The sequence below is a fragment of the Centrocercus urophasianus genome, unplaced genomic scaffold (assembly GCF_019232065.1).
Source record: "Centrocercus urophasianus isolate 14NV4802_14NV808 unplaced genomic scaffold, USGS_Curo_1.0 seq_32, whole genome shotgun sequence".
NCBI classification, from domain to species: Eukaryota; Metazoa; Chordata; class Aves; order Galliformes; family Phasianidae; genus Centrocercus; species Centrocercus urophasianus.
In genome coordinates, this window is record NW_024884889.1 from 9,203,049 (window position 1) to 9,225,831 (window position 22,783).

Here is a 22,783-nt window from a genome sequence, read left to right on the forward strand (position 1 = left end):
ATAATTACAGAATTGTCATGGCACAAAGGTCAATAAGTTCATGTGGTTTTGGCTCTCTAATGTTTTGTTTCAAAAAAAAGAGTGGCTGGGATACTTGCTTTTTCCCACATGACAATTTTTGTACACTTTGCTGTGTGGCTTTCCCTGATGGAGACCCTGGCTGGTGTAAGGGGTAAGTCAATGAGAAGTCTGCATGTGAATAAAGAAAATATTTAATATTTAATTCAGAGATTGCTTAGGTAGATTTTTAACATGCAACCCCTCATATCAAAGCATTGGTATACTTCAAACTGTTAAAAAAAATGAAACATGAAAAAGGAGAGGGAGAGGAAGGAAAAGAAAGAAAACTGATACTTCCATGGAAAACTGTACTGTTTGTAAAGGCTTTCAAGCAATGCACTTATTTTCAAAGTGGGCACACAGATTCAGTAAAACAAGTAAAAGAAAAATACGCGCATGATACTATTCCAGAGGTTTAATTCATTACAATTTCTTGATTTTATTTCTTCCTGCAGAAGTTTCACTCTCATTTGTTGACAAATGTTACTCAATTCTGTCTAATCATCAGCCTAACAGACCATGAAGTAACGTGTTACCAGTGTGCGCTTCTTTTGTACCTGCCAGCCTGTTCTGAAAGAAGTTAAAGCTCAGTTTTTCTGTAAACAAAGTTACAGGGACCCTGTGAACCCAGGCCATTTACTCTCATGCATCGTGCAGTGGTATCCGTGTGCTGGATTCAACTGTTCCAGTCATTTAAGAGTAGATGGACAACAAAAAAATATGTGGGTCATGGGATATATACCCTGCTAACTCAGATGCTGGATGTCACGCTAAACAAATATTAGCTTAAAACTGAGTTCTCACTTAGCTGAGCCACAGGTAGGACTCCACTGAGGCAACTCGTAAGCAAGGTAAAGGTGTTCTTCCATCACAAGATAAAAGTTGATGGGGCAAAATAATCCTCATCACTCATTTCTGAACATCTGCTCTGGATGCCGGCAAGCCGAAATAAAGGTGAAGACTGTAGTATATACATCAGAAATTCTGTGCTCGAAAAACACGCTGCTTCGACTGAAATTGCTTCATTAAGAGGCAATTGCCCCTCTGTGATCTGCCCTGGTGCAGCCTCAAGACCTGAGTGCAGGTTTGAGCACCACAATGTAAGAACAACATGAGGCTATTAGAGAACGTCTAAAGGAAGGAGGGCCATGAGGATGGGGAAGGGTCTAGAGGTACATGAGGAGTGGCTGCAGCCCCTCAATTGGTTCAGCCCAAAGCAGAGGAGCTGAGGGGAGGCCTGATGGTGGCTGCAGCTCCCCACAGGAGCAGTGCTGAGCTCTGCTCCATGTGACAGCAACAGGGCTGAGGGAATGGTGCGGAGCTGTCAGGGTTGGGGCGAGTGGGGGTGAGGAATAGGTCTGCACCACAGGGCGATGTGCATGGCCCTGAGCTGCTGGAGTTCAAGAAGCATTTGGGCAACACTCAGACACAGGATTTGAATTTGGGGCTTTTGGAGGCAGAAGCTGGACTCCATGACCTTTGTGAGTCTCTTCCAACCCAAGACCTTCCAACCCCATCACCCTGTGACAATAACATAACCTGCCCCATCTACAGATCTCAAAATCAAAATGGGCAACCAAGGCTTGGTTTGTCATTTCCAGTTGACATCCTGAACCTCCACTGTGAAATCAAACTTCTTGTTAGCTTTCCTAATGTCGCAAAGAAGGAGGGTGAATACAGTAAAGGAACAAGAACAGCTGAAAAATATGAACTCTTATCCACATCAGAGAAGCTAATGTGTTTCTTTGTGCAATTCAATATCTTTCATGGGGCCCAAAGAATAATGTGTTTTCAGAGGAACGTTCTCTGGCTTGCAACAGTTATACTGCCTGCCTATAGGAAAGACTTTGAAGTCTAAGAGCCCTTTTAAGCTCTGTGCTTAACAAAATATTAACTGCAAGTTCGGGAAGTAATACTACCCTTGGTTGGTTTAGGGTTACTAAACTCCCAAAATCTAGCTGGGAATACTGTCTGAATCAAGAGATACAGAAATTTCTGTTTTGATTCAGCAACAAACAAGCTGCAGTCAACCAAATAAATCAGCCAAATTGCAAGAATTTAGGAAATTAATCACAATAATTCCAACACGTTCAAATTCTCTGCTTACAGACCTCAAAACTGATTGATTCCATCACTCGTTCACCTCGCTGGCTACCTGAATGTGATTTCAGTAAGCCATCAAAGTACATAATGAACTTGGTACTGATAAATAGAGCAAATAAAAGCAAAGCTAACTTGTACAACCTGATTATGAAATTGTCTGTTGGCAGTCTGGACAATAGCACAGACTGAAAGAGCCACAAGGTCTGGCTCAACTCAGAGCCTTTATGTCTGTCTTAGCTGTAGACACTTCTATAAATGATGGAGAAATAAATGCCTACTCATGCTTCTGCCATGCTGCTCAAATCTGGGATCTAACCCTTCTTTGAGTGGTTTAGTCACCTTTCCCTACTGAGATTCTACTGCTCCTTTGCCATCTCTTTATACTAGCATAATCAGTCATTAAGGAATCTTGATCAAAAAGCACCTTCGTATATATCTAAAAGCAAAACGTAACCTTGATTTTAACTAAATGGTATTACCTTCTTCTCAAAATGCACCATAATTACCCTTTTTCATGCTGAACATGCAGAACTAGGTAGAAGCAGATGTAATTACACACACAGCTTGCTGTTCATGCTGTGGATGACTGAGCAAGTCTATGAAAGCCAGTCATGTGTGCATGTCCTTGAGATTTTCTCTTTTTTTTTTCTGTTTCCTTGCTTATTTATTTTTACAGCATGAAAGTCAGACAAAGACTTCTGTTCGTTCTGAAATGTACCAAAGGACTCTAACCTTCAGTGCAGAGAAAGTTCTGTTTTTTGATTGGGCTGAATACAAGACAAACAGTTAAACACAGTGGAGGAAAAAAAAAAGAAAAAGGTACATGTTCCAGGAACTGCACTTTGTGGCCTTTAAGCTGTCATGATCTTCATGACCAAGCATGACAACTGTTAAACCCCTTTCTTAATCCACCCTGATCCCCCTTTTTTTTTTTTCCCTTCCCCAGCTGTGGACGTTGACTAGCTTTGTTCATCACAGCTGCAATGGAGTCGCAGAGGGGAGACAAACTGAACTTACTTACACTGAAAGAAGTGAATTGTAAGAGCAGAAAAGGAGCCTCCCTCTAGCTAGGCCAATGGGAGGTTTGGTGTAAGCCAGAAGCGTCCTGTATTTTGCAGGTACAGCTGTAGTAAAGAGGCCACTTGTTCTGATGTGAACTGATGAGGAGAGAGAAGAATGACTGTGTAATGTCAGAAATCCAACAAAAGTCTTCTCTGTATCTACAAGTGACTTGTTCACCCAAAACAAATCTCAAGATACCCCACACAACACTTCCCAATGCTTATCCTGGAAACACAAGGAGTTATTCAGCACAAATTGTTTTTACTTATGTAATAGTACCTGCAGTGGGTTGGGTAAGCGTAAAAGTTTCTACTAGAAAGCAGGTGTCTTGGGAGGAGCCTATTAGAAGAATCAATCAAACAAACAAACGAACAAACAGCAAGCTTACAGTGAGGTAGTTTCCCCATCTAATTTTCCAGTACTGATAGTGTAGGACTTCCTGTGGTACCCGTGTCCCTGCATATAATAACCCTGACACTGTGAGTCCACAGCCCACTGCAATGGGAATAACTGCAGTGCACAGTGTGAAGGAGCAACTCCCTGTGCTAATTACAAACCTCCTGCCAACTAACTGAGTATTCCTAAATACCATTCACTACCAAGCCATAGCTTATGAGCTTGCAAGAAGCTCCCAGTCTCTCTTTTCTGCAATTGCTCAAATTGAGTTGTGTCTGTTTTGAATTTGAGCATTTAAAAGGTGAAACATCAATGTACAGATGTACACATTGCTAGTTTCATTGGTGAAAGAACTGATCTCTCAGATGACAAACTCATTAATATAATAGTGAAATGCAGAAGCAAGCAGTATGGCAACTACTGGTAGGTTTTGGCTGAGAAGGTGCAACTGAATTTCTTGATTTTTTTCTGGAACACTGTTGTCCTGTTCACTGGAAAGAGTTCCAAGAGTTTTAACACCACTTTAACCTTACACCTATACAGTAAATACTGTATGGAACTGAAATGATTTCCAGAAAGGCTTTACAAAATGTGAATTTTCTATTGTTTTGCTGTTGCTTTATAAATAAGTGGGTAGTCACACTGGTTGAACTGCATCTGATGGTTCATTTTATTTATTTACCATAAGCTCAATTCACAACACTGTTTTTGTGTATCCCTGATTGATTTTCTTCTCAATGCCCATTGCACAGCTGAAGCATCTAGTAGACTAAGCCAGAAAGAACCTTAGTGTGCTACTTGCTATATAAGAACTGAACGAAAATAACTTCCCTAGTCATAACAATAATAAAAACATTACAACAGAGACTTGAATAAAGGCACAAAAAGGGAAGGTTAAGAGGAGATAATTGATACAGCACCAAAGAATATCCTCCTCTCAAATAAGTATTTTGCAATTTCCAAAACTGGCACTGATGTATAAAAAACATTTGAAATTAACAGCTTGTATCAAGAAAAAAGAAAATCTAGTGACTTGAGGCTTGAACAAACTGGCCTGAAGTTGATGCAATATTATTAATCCAATCAGGCATTTGTATCTGGGGGAGGAACAGAGCTCAAGGTCTTGCAAAGTACAAACAAAGCAAAGAGATAGTGCTGCAAAGATTTATTTTTTTTAATATTGTATTTGTTCTACTTCTTAAAGACAGAGAACAATGTTGTCACTTCACAACACACTCTTAACTCCCGATTACATCTCGTGCATCCCAGCACAACCCCCCCGTCCCCTGCTGCCTATGCAGCTGGATTTCTTCCACATCACATAGTTTCTGACCCTACTGCAGTCAGAAGCATTGACATCAACGCTCCTGTGATCAAAAGCAGACTCTGCTCAGATTACCACTGCTCTTCCTACACCTGGGTTTTCTTTACATGCAGCACTCATGATGATTTTGCTTTTGACTGTTGTCTGCTGGTTGTACTCAGATGTTGCCTCAAGTGCCTGTTCTTGGAATTGCTCCAGAGGAACAATTTGTTTTCCTCACATTCTGACTGATTTCCACATTATGGAGAAGGTGTGCTCTCGCTGCCACTTCCCAATCTTCCTCCTCTCATCCCTGAAACATGTCAGTATTACCCAAAACTGTACACTTACGAAAAACGAGTTGTGCATATGTGTAAGAACACGTTGGTTGCCGTGGAGCTTCCCCAAGTCTAATTTATCCTCTTTTAACACCTCACAGCCACTCGCTCCAAGGTTCTATCCTTCAGTACAGGGAAGCTGTTACTTTCCCCTCCTAACACATGAAACTTGACTACTAGTCAGGTGCAGTGAAGTCAGAACCTGAAGCTATTGCCATTGCCATGCCTCCCCGTGGCTCAGCTCGTGCTGCTGTTTGCAGCTGAGCTGCCTAGCAAGAGCAAAGGGCTGCTTCAGGACAAACTCCAGTAGCAATTTGCTAATCTGATGCTATTCAGTATTATCATTAATGGCCTGGATGATGGAATAGACTGTACACTTCTCCAACTGACAAATGAGAATTACCTGGAAGGTATAATAGCATGCTGGCAGATGGGGGCTAGAATTCAAAGTGATCTTAATGCACTGAAATAATGTGCAGTTTCAGTGAAGCAAAGAGTAGCACCTTGGAACTTCAGCAACAATAACCAAACCAGATTTTTTTTTAATTTTAGAATGAGCTGGATGTTTCACTTATACAAAAATACATTAAACAGCAAAAAGCAGAACTGTGGCAATTCATACACGCAACTTCACATAGCAGCTTTCTACATGGCATGGGAATCTTCTTTTCCATCCAGCCTCAGAAAGGATGTCTGAGGTACCATGTCCCTGACAACACTCTCCAAGATAGTTGAAGACTACTTGGAAAAGGCTCAGAAAAAAATGGCAAGAAAAAAAACCAAACAAGTGTTAGACATAGAATTTTCTCTGGGTGCCTTTTCTGGAAGCCTAGCCCCTCACTGCTGATTCCCCTGGCACACCTGCTTTGAAAGAAGGAACAAGACAGATGCCTGCATTTACAGTTAGTTGCCATTTTGCACGTATCCCAGCATTTGCCATAAAGCAGCAGTGAGTGACAACACATCATAACAGATGGTGGTCACTTCTTTTTTCTTCTCATGCTTTGTTTTTGCTACTATTTTATGCATAGATTCAGTATGAGTACTTGCAGCCCTCTCTATTGGTAAATAAGTGATCAGTTTCTATTAAAAAGAGGAAAAAAAGAATATTTTAAGCAAAGAGCTTCATAGAATGAAACAGATGGTAGTAGGAAATATTTGACATTTTATGGAAAAAAGTCCAGTGAAAGCTAAATATGTATGCTTGTGTATATATATATATATAGGTATGATTTTCCTTCATCAGCCCCTAAGTTTTCTTACAACACGTTCTGCAAGTAGGCTATAGAAATATAACTTATCTGGATAACTCATCTCCTTGTTTCAGCAAATTGCTACATAGTCGCATTGGTTGCAGTATCCTCTTAAAGTTGGCAATATAATAAAAGAATTCGAAAGTACTGAGGACCGACTTCAAACCACATTGGAGAAAGAAATTGCAGTATGTATGAATACAAAATTTGTGACCACCGCTGTCATCAGTTGGTTTTTCTAACCTTTACTGCACTAAGAATTAAAGACTGGGTGATTTAGGTAAGTAGACATGTATGACAAGGAGTGAATGGGAAAAAATAAGCTCCCTGTGACCAATTTACGGTCTTAAAATTGTAAGCCATTTGGGAACGATGAACAAATACAAGATGATTGGTTTTCACTCCCTAGCATTTGCTTAAGAATTAACATAAAACAACCATAAAAGAAAGAAAATTTGAAACTGATTTCTTTTGTAAAACAGAGAATATATGACAAGTTCATAAGCACTCTCTTTGTAAGACATTCACTTTTTAAGAAAGATGAATCAATATTTGCTGCATGCAGAGCGACTTGCATTTTGTACTTCTTTAACCCTATGCACAGCAGTATTAACAGACCAGTATAATTTTGATTTAAGAACTCAAGCAAGTTTTAAGTGATGTAAATGCGTTGTTTGAGTACTGTGAATTAGAGTGCTTTGTGTTAATAGGAATCAGCAGATCAGCAAATAGCTGCTCAGCAGTGCATTAGGTACGCCTGAGTTACATATAGATGTTGAAAAACAGTTTACTGTTAAGCACTTTACTGCCTGAGTGAATGCAAGTACTGATCAAAGCTTACTGTGGTAGAAAGCCTCATTCATGAGGCAAAAGTAACAAAAGGAGGAGGCCATCTTTCCAAGAAGGTTTCCAAGAGTGCAGAAATGCGCTCTTCACGCCGGAATGAGTAAATGGAGCTCAGTGATCTAACTTGCAGCTCATCACTTAAGCAACACTGCCAGAAAATAGCCAGCAAACTGTGAATGCCAGTGAGGCACTGAGGAACCAAGTTAGCACACCCAGGATCCCAAACGTGCTGCAGGCATTGAAGTGGACCTTTATGAGAGCAAAAAAAAAATACCCCAAGATCTCCATCCCCTGCAGATCAGAAAGTGAATGTGACAGTTTTCAAATCTTCCTGAAAGACTAACAAAGCACATCTCGTATTTTAACTTCCTGTTATTTTCCACTGCCTTTCATTAGATGCCCAGTTGTTTACTAGAAATTGTTTTCAAACAAGAATACACCGTTCACTCGCCATGAAAGTGGTTTCTGTTCCCTCTGATAAGAAGTTAATGGAATGACCAACTGCATGCATCTTCTTCCTCACCCTCAGGGTTAGTTCTCATGAACTGCAGCCCATTTCTTGCAGAAGCCCACAGAAACATGAAATCTGCACTTGGTTATAAAGACAGCTATTGGAAGTGAGGGTGAGCTACATCCTGCTGCTGGTAGGAGCTTAGAGGCAGACATCCACTGCCCTCCAGGGAAAGGGTTCCTTGTCTACTTAAAGAGAATGTATTCAACTTGGAACAGCACAGTTTTTCTGAAGATGTCTTTCTAAAACAAAAAGAAATTATGAAGAATTAACTTACAAGGTGATGCAACAAGACAGTAGACTGCATTTCTACTATTATTGGTGTAATAGGTACCTGAACATCTGATCCTGCCATAAAAATTATCTTCTCAAAACTAATCTTCTCTTTTACTTTGCAGACCATGTTATCTAAAGGAAAAACATAGCAACCCTGGCAGGTAAATTGCCCAGCATTGTGTCATCAAGTATCACCTCCCATTTAGTTTTCTATAAAAGCCATTAGCTAGCAATGATCACAGTGATAAGGCAGCTTACAGTATCCTTTCCCTCCTTACTGAAATAAGCACAGCCTCATGGACCAGCTGGGGAGATTCACTCAATTTGATGCTGAAGGTAAGTAATTGGATGTATTAGAGTACCTCACCAAAAGTTTTAGTTACATTTGGGTGTTTTTGTCAGGACCAATGAAATGAGAAACATTGCCTCTCCTCTCTTGTAACCTTTATCCAAAATAGAAGTCATATATATCTTCAGGGTATAAAGAAGGGAGAGATGAAACAAAGCTTGCAGAAAAATGTTTCTCTTAGGACATGAGGAATACTCTCTAGCTATTGGTCCTGTTTGCATGTAAAATAAAAGTAGCACAACACAATGACTTTTCTGAACAATATCTTAATGTAATGACTTTTAGATTAAGGATAAACAAAAACCCTGAATCTATCCAGACTAAGTAACCTTTGTAAAGGTGGCAAAAGCCACATGTAACCTGCTTGAAATAACTCCTTCCAGATAACAACAACTCTAGATGAAGACAAGCTGCTTTTTCAAGATGCTGTACTTTATTTCTTCTGTGAAAGAGCTCAGCTTCCCATTCTTTCCACTGGGTCCTTTTACATCTTCCCATCCACACTAGATCAGAAGAGCCCATTACTATTACCTATTAGTTCCCTATTCAAGTATTTATGGATTGTGATGAATTGTCAACTTACCAAGGTTTAAAAAAAAAAAAAAAAAAAAAAAAAAAAACCTGATTTAAATTCAGCTTAGCATTAAAGATAATGTGAATTTCTGAAGTTTTTAGACCAACTCAAAACAGTAAGTCCCTGTCCTAATATCTCTGGTTACATATGCAGATAACTTATTTCTTCATTAAAAGCACTAGACTGAGAAACCAGGTTTCTCTGACCAATCATGGCTCTCACAGCTTCTTCAGCAGTCATTTCCTGAGGCAAACTATCTGCAACTCATCCTTGAACGTAGGTCTGTCTGCCTTATTACATGCATGTTCCATATTTGCCTACACTGAAACATGCTGTTTGCTGCTGTACCTGGATCCCTCTGATTTACTTACCTCCTTGCTTATCCATCCTTTAACCTTTGGATTCTCTGTTAATATTTCTTTTAAATCCACATAATTATATTTTTTAATTGCAGAGTCAATATTAAAAGTACTTTATATCCTTACCAACAGATATGCATATCAAACAGTAAGTTATTGAGAGAGCTAAGACCTAACATTTGTCCAAGGCCTTTTTGTCTATCATCAGCATCATCATTTAATGACGTTGTACAATCATTTTAAATATATTTAAATCACTTTTTTTTTTTGTTTTTTCTTTTTAAGAGACCCAGACTGTGACCAAAGATGAATGCTTAAAGAAAAGTGTATTCATATCCTAAAATCAGTGGCCAATATCTATATCTAATATCTATATCTTGCAACAAGAGAACATTAAATTTGTTCCACCTATACACCTTGGGTTGGTACTATGGTCTGCAGAGAAAACAGTTTCTAATAATTTCTCCTTTGTTACAATGTGAAGTACAAAAGCACCCATGCCTAAACAGCTTTGCAAAGGATTCAATAGTCACTAGAGCTAGGAGAGAAGCTTTGGGCAGTTCTCCAGCAGAAATAGTCATAATAGTTGAAGTAAATCATACTAGCATTGAATTAAAATTCTTATATGAATGATTAAAAAACCATAAAAAGCTGTTTCCTTTCAGAAACGCTTTGAAATCCAGAACCAACTGGAATTTAATTATCACATTGCTCACAGGCCAAAGCAACATCCCAGAGAGTTGATGTAGTCGAGACAGCTTTGGCAGAAAACTTGCACATCCTTTTGCTCCTCCTCCCAACTGTAACAACTTCTAGTAAATCAGTTTAATGAAGTTCATGTTTCATGCAAGAAAATGTGCCACACTTAAATCTACTAATACAGACCTAACGGTAGGAGAGCAGATTTCCTTTTGAATCTGTAACCCTCCAAGTTTTACATAGAAAAACCTTCAGTAATTTAAGGGTGAAAGTCTGAAAAATGCACTATTCCCTTTTTATCTTTTAGAGCAAGCAGGAAGGACCAGGACCTTAATAATCAGATGTTTAGCGTTTTACAGCATCCTGTGCTATGTCAAAAATCCAATCTTTTCCCATGGAAATGGAACTACTCATTTATATTGGTATGCTTAACAATCATGAGGCATAAAATATTGCACAGTATAGTCTGTTCCCAGACAGAGATTATAGAACTGAGCTAATCTAGCACACATCTTCTAGAACTCTAGACTACCCTTAGAAGGAAGCCCACTAATCGAAGAGTTTATGACTCTTTCTAGATGCTTTCCAGCATCTTAATTACATAGCTCCCTTTCCTAAAAGCCATTTAAATGCTGATCTAAAAAAATATGTGTTTTCATTTGGTCAACACTTAGGAAAACTGGATCAGATTCGACTGTACTTAACAAAGAAACTTCTGCCACGCTTGGAAGACAGAAGGAAGTATCGTCAGGAGTTTGCCTCATCCACATCGTTCCATGGAGTGCATAAAATTGTTCAAACACAGAGCAGCACACGCAGAGTGCTGTGGCTGCTAGTAGTCACAGCCTGTCTTGGCATCGTCATCTGGCAGATCTGCAGTCGCTTTAACTACTACTTCAGCTGGCCAACCACCACTACAGTGGTAGTTCAGCATGTGGAAAATGTCAAATTCCCTGCTGTGACTTTTTGCAACCTGAACAGGTAAAAGTTATGCTTGTTGCTTGCTCTTGAGAGGCTACATCTCTTTATCTGGCTAATATAAAGCAGCTGGGCTCCACAGTTCTTTTCATGAAGGCCACAAAACACAAATCTGAGGGATCTATGTTCCACACCACTATTCTGCTAAAGAAGTAAATGTGAGCATTAGGGAAGGCAGATTTTTAATCTCCCTCCATCTTCAAATGATAAATTACGCCCCAGATTTTTAATATTCAAAACCTGGAAGTATAAACATTCTTCCATGTAAAATCATAGCCAATGAGTGCTCCTTCTACAGCGTAACTAAGGGACAATAATCAGTCATAGAAGTCAAAAATAAAAGACAACATTTTCAGGTAAGTTTAAATACAAACATACAGATGTAGAAACTTTAGGCAAAGCAATTATTTTTTCTCATTAGTGCTCGCCCTTTGTAGTTGCAGCTGATGTCAGTGGGATCTGTAAGAGGAAAGCATCTGGCATGTTTGAAAGCCATATACCACAGCAGGAACTTCACTAAAGCTGAAAGTAGTGGCCACAATTCAGATGTAACTGCTTTTAAGAAAAGAAAGCAACAAATCTACAATGCGATTTTTATACGTAACATGCAAGTAATTTAGAAAAATAATTTTACTCACATTGTTTTCTCAAGAATGGTAAGTTCTGAAATATTCTACCCTTTGTTGCCAGAATCAACCAGAAGGTCCAAGTCCCAAACATCTGGTGCCTTTCTGCCTCACTGTTTTTCATTCCCATCACCCTATGTAAAGTCCTTCTGGGTTATACTGTAGAATATACACAAGTAGAAGTTCCTTGAGTTGAGCATGCATTATTAAAATCTCTCATTCGTTCTAACTATAGTGGCAGCACATAGCAATAAAACAGTTGGCTACCAGTTGTCTGCCTAAGTGACAATTTGCAGCCACATCCATCTGCTGTTCCTGTTGTTCTTATACTTCACTCCTGTTTTCAGGTATTATTTTCTTTGCTGGCAGAGCAGAGGCACAAATCTTCCTTTGTCTTTTTAGCACATCCAACATCTCATAGTTCTGAGATTTCCAAAGGATTCTAGGAGAAAGGATCACATTTTGTTCCTGCTACTATGGCACCAATGACAGAGCTCACAAGCAGGTAGACTTAGTGTCACAGTAGCACAGGTACATGAGATGCACATAGAAATCAATTTTACGAATGAAGGAACACAGCTCTTTTTTTTTAAAAAAAAAGGAATTGGTCCTCCCATGGCTCCCCATGTAAACACAATTGTCCGGCTTTTAATTGGCTCTACAGTTCTGGCTGTTGGATGATGTAGATGGCCAATCTGTTTTGTTTATTTGTTTGTTTTTTAGTAGCCCCACACAACAGAGGTCTTTATATAGTAGTCCTGGGAAGGTGTCCTTTTCTGTTCTCATTTGAAAATGTTTCCTAGAAATTAAGACTACATTGTTTATCCATGTACTAGAGATCAAAGTGCAAGCGTGGTGGACAGGAATGAGGTATAGTTTGAAAACAAGCAACAAACCACGTCACATAGTTGGCAAAAAGAGCACTGAAATTGGTCCAGTAATTCTGCAGAACTCCAAGTAATTCTTTCTCCTTCCCATTGACAGGTTTCAAGCTCATGCAGTGAGTAACCTTCAAATCATTTTTTCCCTTTGGAACATTGTGTTTGGAATTGTCCAAACATTTTCTATGGAAGACAAATATTTCCAAGAGCTAAATGGCTTCCTTCTTGGAAACCAAAACTTCAGCATTAAAGAGTTCACAAGGGAAAACGGATTTTATCTGAATGGCAGCACACTGCTAGAATGTGAATTTTTTGGGAAGACATGTCACCCAGAGGTAAATACTTTTGCCTTTACTAGAACAGAATGGAGAGGGAGGGGATATGTTGTTACCAGTTGACTTCAGATATCTGGCTTTGCCAGCTATTCCCTCTGCTTTCCTTTACAGTCATTCAGTGGAAAGAAAAGAAAAAAATAAAATCGAGCTGTAAATCATTGTGAGGAGGAGCCCAGCTCAGCAGGACAGCCTACTGGACTCCCTGAGCTGTAGCATGGAATTTCAGTCTGCATTACTCCCTGCCCAGTCCCACTTCTGCCTAGATAGCAGTCTTTCAAAACTGTTTTGCCTTCAAGCTCCACCCAGCCATCTTCCTCATAAAAAGCCTATGACACTGTTTTGAAGGGAGTTTCTTTCTATGACATAGTTTCGCAGATGTGTTCAACTGATGTCATTAGTTTTACTCTTGAGATCAAGAACATGGACAGCCAGGGTAACTGCAGGCAGAGCCCAAAAGAATTCTAAATCAATATAGCCTATCTTCGGGAGTTTCAGAAGGTAACAAAAGAATGTGATCCTCCTCTGAATGTTATTTTTTCCAAAAAACAATTCCCATTTTCAATATAATACGTGAACAGAAGAGTCAGTCCTACAAACCTTCAGGTTAATCCAGCCTTTAGATATGTTGTAGCTTCTAGAAATTAGTCACTAGTGAGTTCTCTTGACTCAAAACACTCAAGTATCCAATAGCTAAAATTAAACCTACTGAATGCAGTCATATTAGCAAAGATTTTCAGTTCAATGAAATGGTTTGGGGGAAAAAATGCAGACATTTTACTCCCTTATGCAATATCACGTGTACATTTGAAACAGTCTTCACTAAACAACAGCTGGAAAAACTGAACTGAATGTGTCATTTCAACAGCATATAATAGGTACAAAATCAAAACCTCATTTAATGATTTTGACTAGCCCATGGGCATTAATAAATTATGTGAATTTACCCTTTCAATTTCTATAGGTCATTTCTTGTAGAAAGGGATTTGAAATGCTTTTTCCATCTTTCCTAATTGTAAAATTTAGTGTTGCCTTTGGGGAAGATCTACAAAAAAAAAAAAAAAAAAAAAAAAAAAAAAAAAGAAAAAACCCAACCAACAATTTTGATTCACTAATGCAAGTTCTGTTTTTCCCCCCATATTATTCTTCCTTATTTTTTTCTCTTTTTAAGGATTTTGAACACATTTTCACTGAATATGGAAACTGCTTCACTTTTAATCACAACGACCTTCCAGCAAGAAGTGTGAGCTTGTCTGGAAGAGGCTTACATTTACTTTTTGATGTCCAACAGGTACAGCTATACTAATGATTTTAACATTTAATCATATAAAACCATCTGTTTATCTCGTTTTAATCAGGCATTCAGATTTCTTGCATAAAATTCTTTCTCAAGACTGCTCCTGAGTGAAAGCGTATTTTAAAGATCCAAAACTGGGTTAAGAATTCTGAGTGACTGTTGACTCTGTACCAGCTAAACGGCTTTGAAAGCTGCAAGCAAGCATGTATGTATACAGTGTACCTACAGCTGAAAAACACCAGAAGTAATTTAATTTTATGCAAACACTTGAGGGTCTGGTCTTTGCACTATCAATAGTTTCTGGCCTTATTAGTATTGTAATTGACAAAAATAAAAATAAAAATAAAAATAAAAATAAAAATAAAAATAAAAATAAAAATAAAAATAAAAATAAAAGCTCATGGAATACCTTGTGAGATGAGGAAAGAAAACTAAAACCCACAGTTATAGAAGAGTTGAATGTTCACTTTTGCTCCCTGGAAATTGTAAGGGAGAGAAGTGACAGGATCTCAAGAGAACAGTGGAAAGCTTGTTGACACGTGGGGTAGCAGCAAATGAAAGGAATGAACCTTTAAGTTACGAATGAAGGTTTACCTTTGCCTCTTGCTTTTGAGCATGGAATAGAAAAAAAAACCTAGAAATTTAGAGTAACAGGAAGAAAACCCCGCAATATAATCAACAAAGGAAATTACAGCTGGTTTGTTTCCAAACTCTTCTGTAAATTGCTAGAAGAAAACTAGAGAAATAAGACCAAAAAACCGTGGCACTATTTAAATATTGCTAAATCTTCAGAACGTAAGCAAAACCGAAACCGTTTTCAATAATTCTTTTTTTGCATCAGAAGCAATTCACCGATGACCCTGCCCTCGGTTACACTGATGCTGGTATCACATTTGTTATCCATTCACCCAAGGAGATGCCACGCTTTGATGGGTTAGGTTTGCTAACACCAGTCGGCACGCATGCGCAGGTCGCGATTCAGCAGCTGAAGGTAAGCACCTCGACCAAAGAGTGACAATATCAGTGCTCGCTGTCACTGGTTCTCTTCTTGAGATACTACAATTAATTAGATGCTTCTGAAGTTAAAATACGTCATTAAGAAAATAATTAATACAGTCATTATGAAAAAATGCTTTCGGTGACATCGACGGTCTGCTTAATCTGCTTTTACACAAGTTAGCATCCTGCAGTCTGACTGATGCAATGATGCCTTTGCAGCTACAGCAATAGCTGTCCATCAGCAAGTGCCATTAATATTAATGATTTATTAGAATCCTGGTATCCTCTCCTGGTGCTACTTGAAAAGACTACCCCACTGCCCTGGGCTGTCTGAACAGGTCCTGGTTTTGCTGTGTGAGAGTGGAAGTGACTTTACAATTCCAAAAGCATAAGCTGTAATTGCCTCTTAATTAAATCATGTTACTGCTTTACATCTTAAACACGCTGCATTTAACACTTAAAAATATGGGAAAACTGTATCTATATTAAAAGGGACGGATGTTGATCTTCTGTTATCAATACCCTACAGTCAATCATTCAAGAATATCCATGGGGAGAGTGCAAGCCTGATATCAAACTTCAGTACCAGGATATTTACACTACTAATGGCTGCTTGCAGGAATGCAAGGCCTGGTATATACAGGATTGGTGCGGCTGTTCACCTTTTATCCTTCCAGGTATTTCTTTGGACTATCATAATATGTAAATATTATATATATATATACATATATATAAAGACTACCTTGCTAGGAGACATCCCACTGCTGAATGGCAGAGGTGATCTCTGCTGGATAACTTCAGCTAGGATCATTACTTATATTTGTCTTTTTTTTAATTCTGAGATTACAAGCAAAGTATTTGGTCTACTGTGGACTTAGCATCTGATCATCAGCCATTTCTAGACAAGCAAATCTTGAAAGAAAAGAGTATGCCCCAGAGCTGTGACAGAAATTGTTATGTGAGTAATCTTCCATGAGGTCTGAAGTGTTTAGGATGTAGCTGGATTCCATCCACCCTCTTTGTTTTTTAATTCCAACACTACAACCAGAAATCTCTTGCCTTAGCTAGCCAACATAAAGACTGAGCCACAACCTCAAAAGCAAACAGTGATGTTCACTCCACCAGGGAGCATCCTGGCCCAGTCTTGTGCTCTCCATCATTATGTACCATTTTGGGTTTAGTACCTGCACTGTGCTGGAGTGAATTGTTATCTCAGATGTATAATGAGAAGTATGAAGTAGCACATAGGCTTTGATGATGTTATTTTTTCAGGGTAAGGGTAGGCCGTTCAATTAAGTTCCTAAAAGAATGTTTCTTTTTAAGGAAATGGAATAGAGTGTGATTTAATGAAGTCTTACAATTGTGTTTATCCTGCAATCCGTAAGTAATAATTTCATGTCAATATTTTGTAAGCAAACCCCAAACAGCAGAAAATACCCCAAATTATTGAAAGTAATACTGAAATGAAGCACATCCCAGTTCATTTAATATTCTGAAAATAGAAATCAGATGGAATAAGAAGTTTGGTGACTGATTAAAAAAAAAAAAACTAACTGAAAATGCCTGGATCTTAAGATGCAATCTTTTTGTAAATAAAATGAATGTTTCACATGTAGCTCATTCCCATGAGCAAATGAGCTGCACACAGCAGATATGGAATTTGTTAATCATTACAGCAGATTATCATTAATGGTATTTTCCAGAGAATCTGAGAAGTAGCTTCTCATAAATTTTAGAAATCCTCTTTTGCTTTGAGAGCAGCTATGCAATGTGAGCTCTCCCCTCTTCCCCTTCTCAAAGAAGCTGATAATTAAGAGAGAGTGTATAAACTAATTAGTTATTCCGGGGGGAAGAACGCATCAAATCATCCCTAGCAGACCTAGATGCCTCCTTCCTTCCAGTGAGCAAAAACAAGCTCAGAGGCAGAGGAAAGACAACAGGTGCTGCAAACAGAGAACTGTAGCACCCACCTCAATAAGAATAACTGTGTATTGCAGTTTATACTTCAGAAAGAAATTTTGCTTTTTTTTTTTTTTTTTTTTTCAGTTTCCTAAGTGCTAGTTGCAGATATTTGTTGCTTCAAAAAAGTATCCACTTTTCTAAGGATAATCATATCATAATAATCATCATAAGGATAAATATGAGTCTTTATAAAAAGAAATCAGAAGTCGTTTTGTAAGGTTACAAAAGTCTTACTGCTGAGTGCTCTTTCAGAAACGTGCAAGATATTTCTCCTGAATTTTCAGATGATATAGAGGTAAAAGGATTATGTACAGTAGGAACCCACAACTCCACTTGCCCTGCCCCATGTGAAGAAACACATTACCCTACCACTGTCACCTATTCAAGTTTTGGAGGAGAAAATGCCATTAAATACATTTCTGCAAAGCTGAAGAAGAGTCCAGAGTACATCAGGTAATTGTTTTTAACAGCTTGCCTAATAAAGAAATGATCAATTACTTTTAAGTGTGCAAACAGAGTTGCACAATATGATGCGACCTTTTTAAAAATACACTCCTAAGTGTTATTACAGATACTGTGAGATAATCAGTTTTGCCTAATAGATTGCATTAGAATTTATATATGAATACGTAGGTGCAACTAAGACTCGTGGATCCCATAAACAAGTAACTCCAGTTTAAAAGCAATGCTCTCCATTACTTTTTCCAATGATCTCTTACAAAATTCAAATTTTACATAACTTCTCATAGTTAAGAATAAAGAAAGGGTAGGGTTATGAAATCCACTTACAGTCCACACAAGCAATCCATCCCACAGAAGTCAGTGGACAACCCCAAACTGTGCTGATAAACTGCCTGCCCTTTCTCTCAATGCATCAGCAAAAAAAAGCTGTGAAAGCTTTGAAGAGCTAGGTTTTATCACAGCAAAGCGTAACACTCTTTTCTACTGTTAGTAAAACTGCATTAATACCACTTAAATACTAAAAAAAATATTTAGAAAATATCTGGCACCATATTCTCTTGAAGTAGAAAAGCAGTGTGATTCTATCCACATAAAAGAAAATTCTACATAGAGGGAAAAAAAGTGGGACTATACCCAAATAAGAGATTTAGTGTGAAAATAAGTCTCTATGGTACTGACAACACATTTTATCCACGAAATTATGTTAGATCTTACATTATGCATGTAGCTGTGTTGCTCAGTAGTAGTGATGACACAACCTGAATAGATTTAAATTCATGGAAGAAATATCAAGTATACTTGTGATTTAATAAGGCATATGTGCCTTACAGTTATAATATAATAAAGTGATACTGAACTCCCTTGAAAAACAATCATCGTATATCCAGTACAAGGATTTCTACGTTGTGGGTTGGTTTTTTTTTTGCTAGAAAGATTCAATCCAGTTGCCAAAGAACATTTAGTATAGTTTCATAATCCAAGTTGCACCACAGAGGTACATCACCTATACAAGCATTAATGCCAGTGGTACACAAATTCAATAATATCCACAGATTCAAGTTATACACAACAGCAAACAATCTGGCTGACGAAATATTCATGAGTACTTCATTGCTTCAGTGACTTAAGGTTTGTTACTTGTAGAGCCAACAGTCAGCAGATGCTTCCATACATTTATACTTGGACAGAAACTATATGAAGATTAGGAAAATGACACCCATTATAATACATAAAAGATGATAATCCTTTGAGAACATTTTATCTTTGTTAATTATGTGATTATGCCTGCAAAGATGATGTACAGCCCCACAATCATTTAATTAGGCAAGAAAAAAAATACAGAACATTCTTCTGTTACCAAGCCTTAACCAATAGGAATTCAGCCCAGGTATTAACAAATACTTATTCTGAGCTATAAAACAGATCCTGATTAATTTCTGACAACAGAAGGGAAAAGTTCACTGCTTACTACCTTACTGTACAGTGCCACTAGCAACCACGTGACACTTGTAGGAGGACTTAGTATTAAAAGCCGTGGAAAAAGGATTATTTTAATTATTCAATGTTACCTAGATTTTAGAATTACCAACTAAAGGGATGGCAGTCACTCTGTGTAACCAACACTGTGTTTCCAGTGAACATCAGATGAATAAATTCATCGCCATTTTCAACCTCCATGCCTGTAACTGTTCACACTTCTGAATAATATTCACTACATTCGTTCTAAAGTGTCGTGACGTCACGAGTGCAACTGGTTTTTGTGTCTGTTTCACTCCACTGCTGTTATGTTTATCTTCTATTTAGTGGTTGTGCTGTAGCCACGGCAACATAAAGATGAGCTCTTTATTTACACTGAATCATTCCACATGCCCTGCTCCAATAAAGGTTTACCCACTCTTGCACTTTTGCAGCAAGAATATAATTAGGTAAGAGAGGCTATTAGCAGAGGATAGAACTAGGCATCTGAGTATAGGGCAAGAGATTTTTTGCACAATTGCAAATGCACAAGCCATTGAAATTATCAGGATTACATAGGCATTTGCACATAACCAACAGCAAGAGGGTACATTTCCAAGCACTGTCTCTGCTGTGGCTTCAGATGGTTAACAATTCCTCTCAAGCTTATCTCTGCAGCCTTTAAGAAAAAGGAGTTTATCCCACAGTGTAGATTTAGGCTGAGTTGCTCTTGATCTTCAGGCTATGTTCTAATTCCTCCAATGACCTCCTCCTACAACTATTGCTATTAGTACACTTTTTCAGGTTTTTTTTTTTTAAAAAAAAAAAAAAAAAAAAAAATTTTTTTTTTTTTTGTACTTCCTACCTGATTGTCCTTTAAAAGGCACCATCACTGCATGAACTCAGTCCGAACTGATGGATGTTGGTAAGCGTGGACAGCACTCTCAAGTAATACTGCCTGTATTTTATCATTAGGAAGAACCTTGTGACTATTGACATTAAATACGATGATCTGAGCTACAGAATAACTCAGCAGCAGAAGGCCTTGACCATACCTGAGTTGCTCGGTAAGGGAATTTTATTGCTGATCAATTAAAAAAAAAAATAATAATGTTTAAAACATCTGTTTTTTTTTTGTTTTGTTTTGTTTTTTGTTTTTTGTTTTTTTTTAATTTTAATTCTCTCCCCTCCCAAGTCCTAGACTATCCAGGTTTATAAATAAAAAACAATGCCTTTTACACTATAATGATAATAAGCATATTTGCCTTCTGCTTCTTTTCCATAGGCTTCCTGCCATGCCATTAATGACCTACAGTAGGGAAAACAGTTAAGAATAATAATTAAATCTTGCAGTAGTTTTCATTTATACAACATGCTGAACTAACTGCAAGAGTAGGAAGTTTCTGGAATTCAAAGGGGAGAAGAAAAACATAGGGAGGAAAAGCAAGAGAATGGCTAAGAAAGCACAGAAGTAGGAAATATTTTAAGTACACATTCCACAGTAAAATATGTTGTTGTATGTGCTTTGTTTAAAATTAAGGAACACATTTGTCTTTTTTTCCCCATAAACATTCTTAAGAACAGTAATTCTGTTTTCATAAGGTGATGGATTATGTATTTTGAATTTATTAAGCACTTGAATTGTGGCAAGGTTTTGTTTGCCTCCTAGACTAAACCAAACGCTTTGGATGACATATGTTTATCTTCTTCTCTCACAGCTGATGTAGGTGGTCAGCTTGGATTGTTTTGTGGTGCCAGTATGATTACACTCATAGAACTGCTCGAGTATATTTTTACCAATTTCTTCTGGATGTGCCTCTTTCTTCTACTGAAAGCTCCTGAAATACCTCAGTGGAATAATCCACCCCATGACCAACCAACGCACGTGGAAAAAAAGAGGAGAATACAGGAATGTTAATGGCTTGGAGAGACACAAAACTAGTTGTTTCTCCAACTTCCCTTCATCTCTAAAATATAAAGGAGACAGTAATACCTTCCACCGCACCCTTCCCTTGTACTCCTTATCCTTCCTGTTTTATTTAGTGCCTACTATTTAACTGTGCTAGATAATTTTAAGGAAAGAACTTTGGAAAGCCTCACCTTCTTCATATAAAGAAAAATCTAATACTTACCTAAGATTTTATTTTAAATTGCCATTTTAAGAAAAAAATCATAGAAAAACACTACAGACATTCAATGCAACCTTGTACTTTTGACTTATGCCTTCTGGGTAAAGAGAAATAACACTCATGCTAAAGTATTACACCAGAAGTTCCCTAACCATTATAAAGATGTATATTGCTGTGCTGAAAAAAAGTAGATTCCTTATTACTGACAAAGGCTTCATTATAAGGCTTACTTCTTCCAGCAAAGGACAGTGTAGCTTTGCCTATCAGAATCAGGAAGGTGCCTAGCATCAATAAATTCTACAGCAAATTGTCTGTTTGCCAGTAAATGGAAAACAAACATCTCATGAGTCTGCCAACTACTAAAAATGCAAAACTGAGAAACTTAGAGCAACGTAGTTAGCAAGAGGATTAACACAGGCCAAGTTCACACTGTTGGACTCTGGAGACAGCAAACAAACTTGCTTTCCCTCTATTCTTTTTAATGAGCATCCACAGCTGTAAGACATACAGCAGAATTATAATTTAATCACAGAAAAGATTCATTTGTTAAGGCAATGGAGGTACTGACCTCATATTTTATAGGCTCTACTGACAGAGTTATCACTGCTGGAGGCAATAGAACTTATGGATGGCTCAGTAGGACTGAGCAGCATAATTTCAATGTTAAATGGATAAAAAAGATGAAATGCTTAATTTAATTCTTACTCTTGCTTTTAGTAGGATTTATGTGGCTTCAGTGCTGAATCATGCTTTCCATGTTTTGTTGCTCTGGATTTTCTCTCTCTAGATTTTTGTTGTGTTTCCCTGTGCACAATATTCATTTTCACACTCTTGGGCAGCAGATCAGAGTATCAGAGTACAAGAAAGAAAGCCATATAATCTAACAGAGAGAGAATCTGTAATGAAATTTTGTTTGGGGGGGAGGCTGGAAATGCTTTGAGACTTGTGTCACATCTTCTGAAAAGTTTCACTGGCCAATTTCCCTTTTTTTAAAAACAAAAACAAAAAACAAACTACATTCACAAGATTACTGCTGCAATGTATGTGTCAGACATCTCTAAAGGAGCAACAGAGAAGTAAGGATTTATTCAAAGAGAAAAGGAATGATCTGGACTAAAGAACCCAGTAGCCAGGCTTGGCTCTTGCTTATTTGGCAGACAAATGGAGCACAGAACGGCCTGTGTTGGGTCAGGCTTTGAAGCACACAGCAGATTAGTTCATTGCAGTGCCTCACCAGCAGATGCCCCACTTACCGAAGGTTTCTTCTGCTCACAACCATGGAGTTAATTTCTCAGCATCTGATATGCAATTTCTCACTGTAATTTGAATCAATTTATTTCTCTCTCATGATGATGAATGAGCTTGGGAAATATTTCTAAGGAGTTGCTGATGAATCTGATGTTACTCAGCCTGAACTGAGCAGCACGGTCTATGAAGTACAATGTTTAGATTAATTTCTGAGGTAAACAAACAAAAGATATATATCCATTTCCACTCTGCATTAAAATAAGCTAAACAGTGAATCTCTTAAGG

The 22,783-nt window shown here is 37.9% G+C and overlaps 1 protein-coding gene across 8 annotated transcripts; it reads left to right on the forward strand.

Moving 5' to 3' along the window:
* Window positions 1–51: 51 nt before the first annotated feature.
* Window positions 52–22,375, forward strand: ASIC5 (acid sensing ion channel subunit family member 5). Of its 8 annotated transcripts, none has more exons than XM_042829662.1 (13): window positions 52–172; window positions 6,590–6,795; window positions 7,891–8,484; window positions 10,437–10,551; window positions 10,804–11,110; window positions 12,718–12,949; window positions 14,118–14,237; window positions 15,085–15,234; window positions 15,772–15,919; window positions 16,566–16,622; window positions 17,489–17,657; window positions 20,097–20,188; window positions 20,840–22,374. In XM_042829662.1, exons 4-13 carry the CDS (start codon window positions 10,500–10,502, stop codon window positions 21,037–21,039), a joined length of 1,527 nt encoding a protein of 508 aa, XP_042685596.1. In that variant the 5' UTR covers window positions 52–172; window positions 6,590–6,795; window positions 7,891–8,484; window positions 10,437–10,499; the 3' UTR covers window positions 21,040–22,374. The 8 variants fall into 8 exon arrangements, with proteins under 8 accessions (XP_042685596.1, XP_042685595.1, XP_042685599.1 ...); XM_042829661.1 differs by having other exon boundaries at window positions 8,271–8,484; XM_042829665.1 differs by lacking the exon at window positions 10,437–10,551 and having other exon boundaries at window positions 8,271–8,309; window positions 8,436–8,484.
* Window positions 22,376–22,783: the final 408 nt, after the last annotated feature.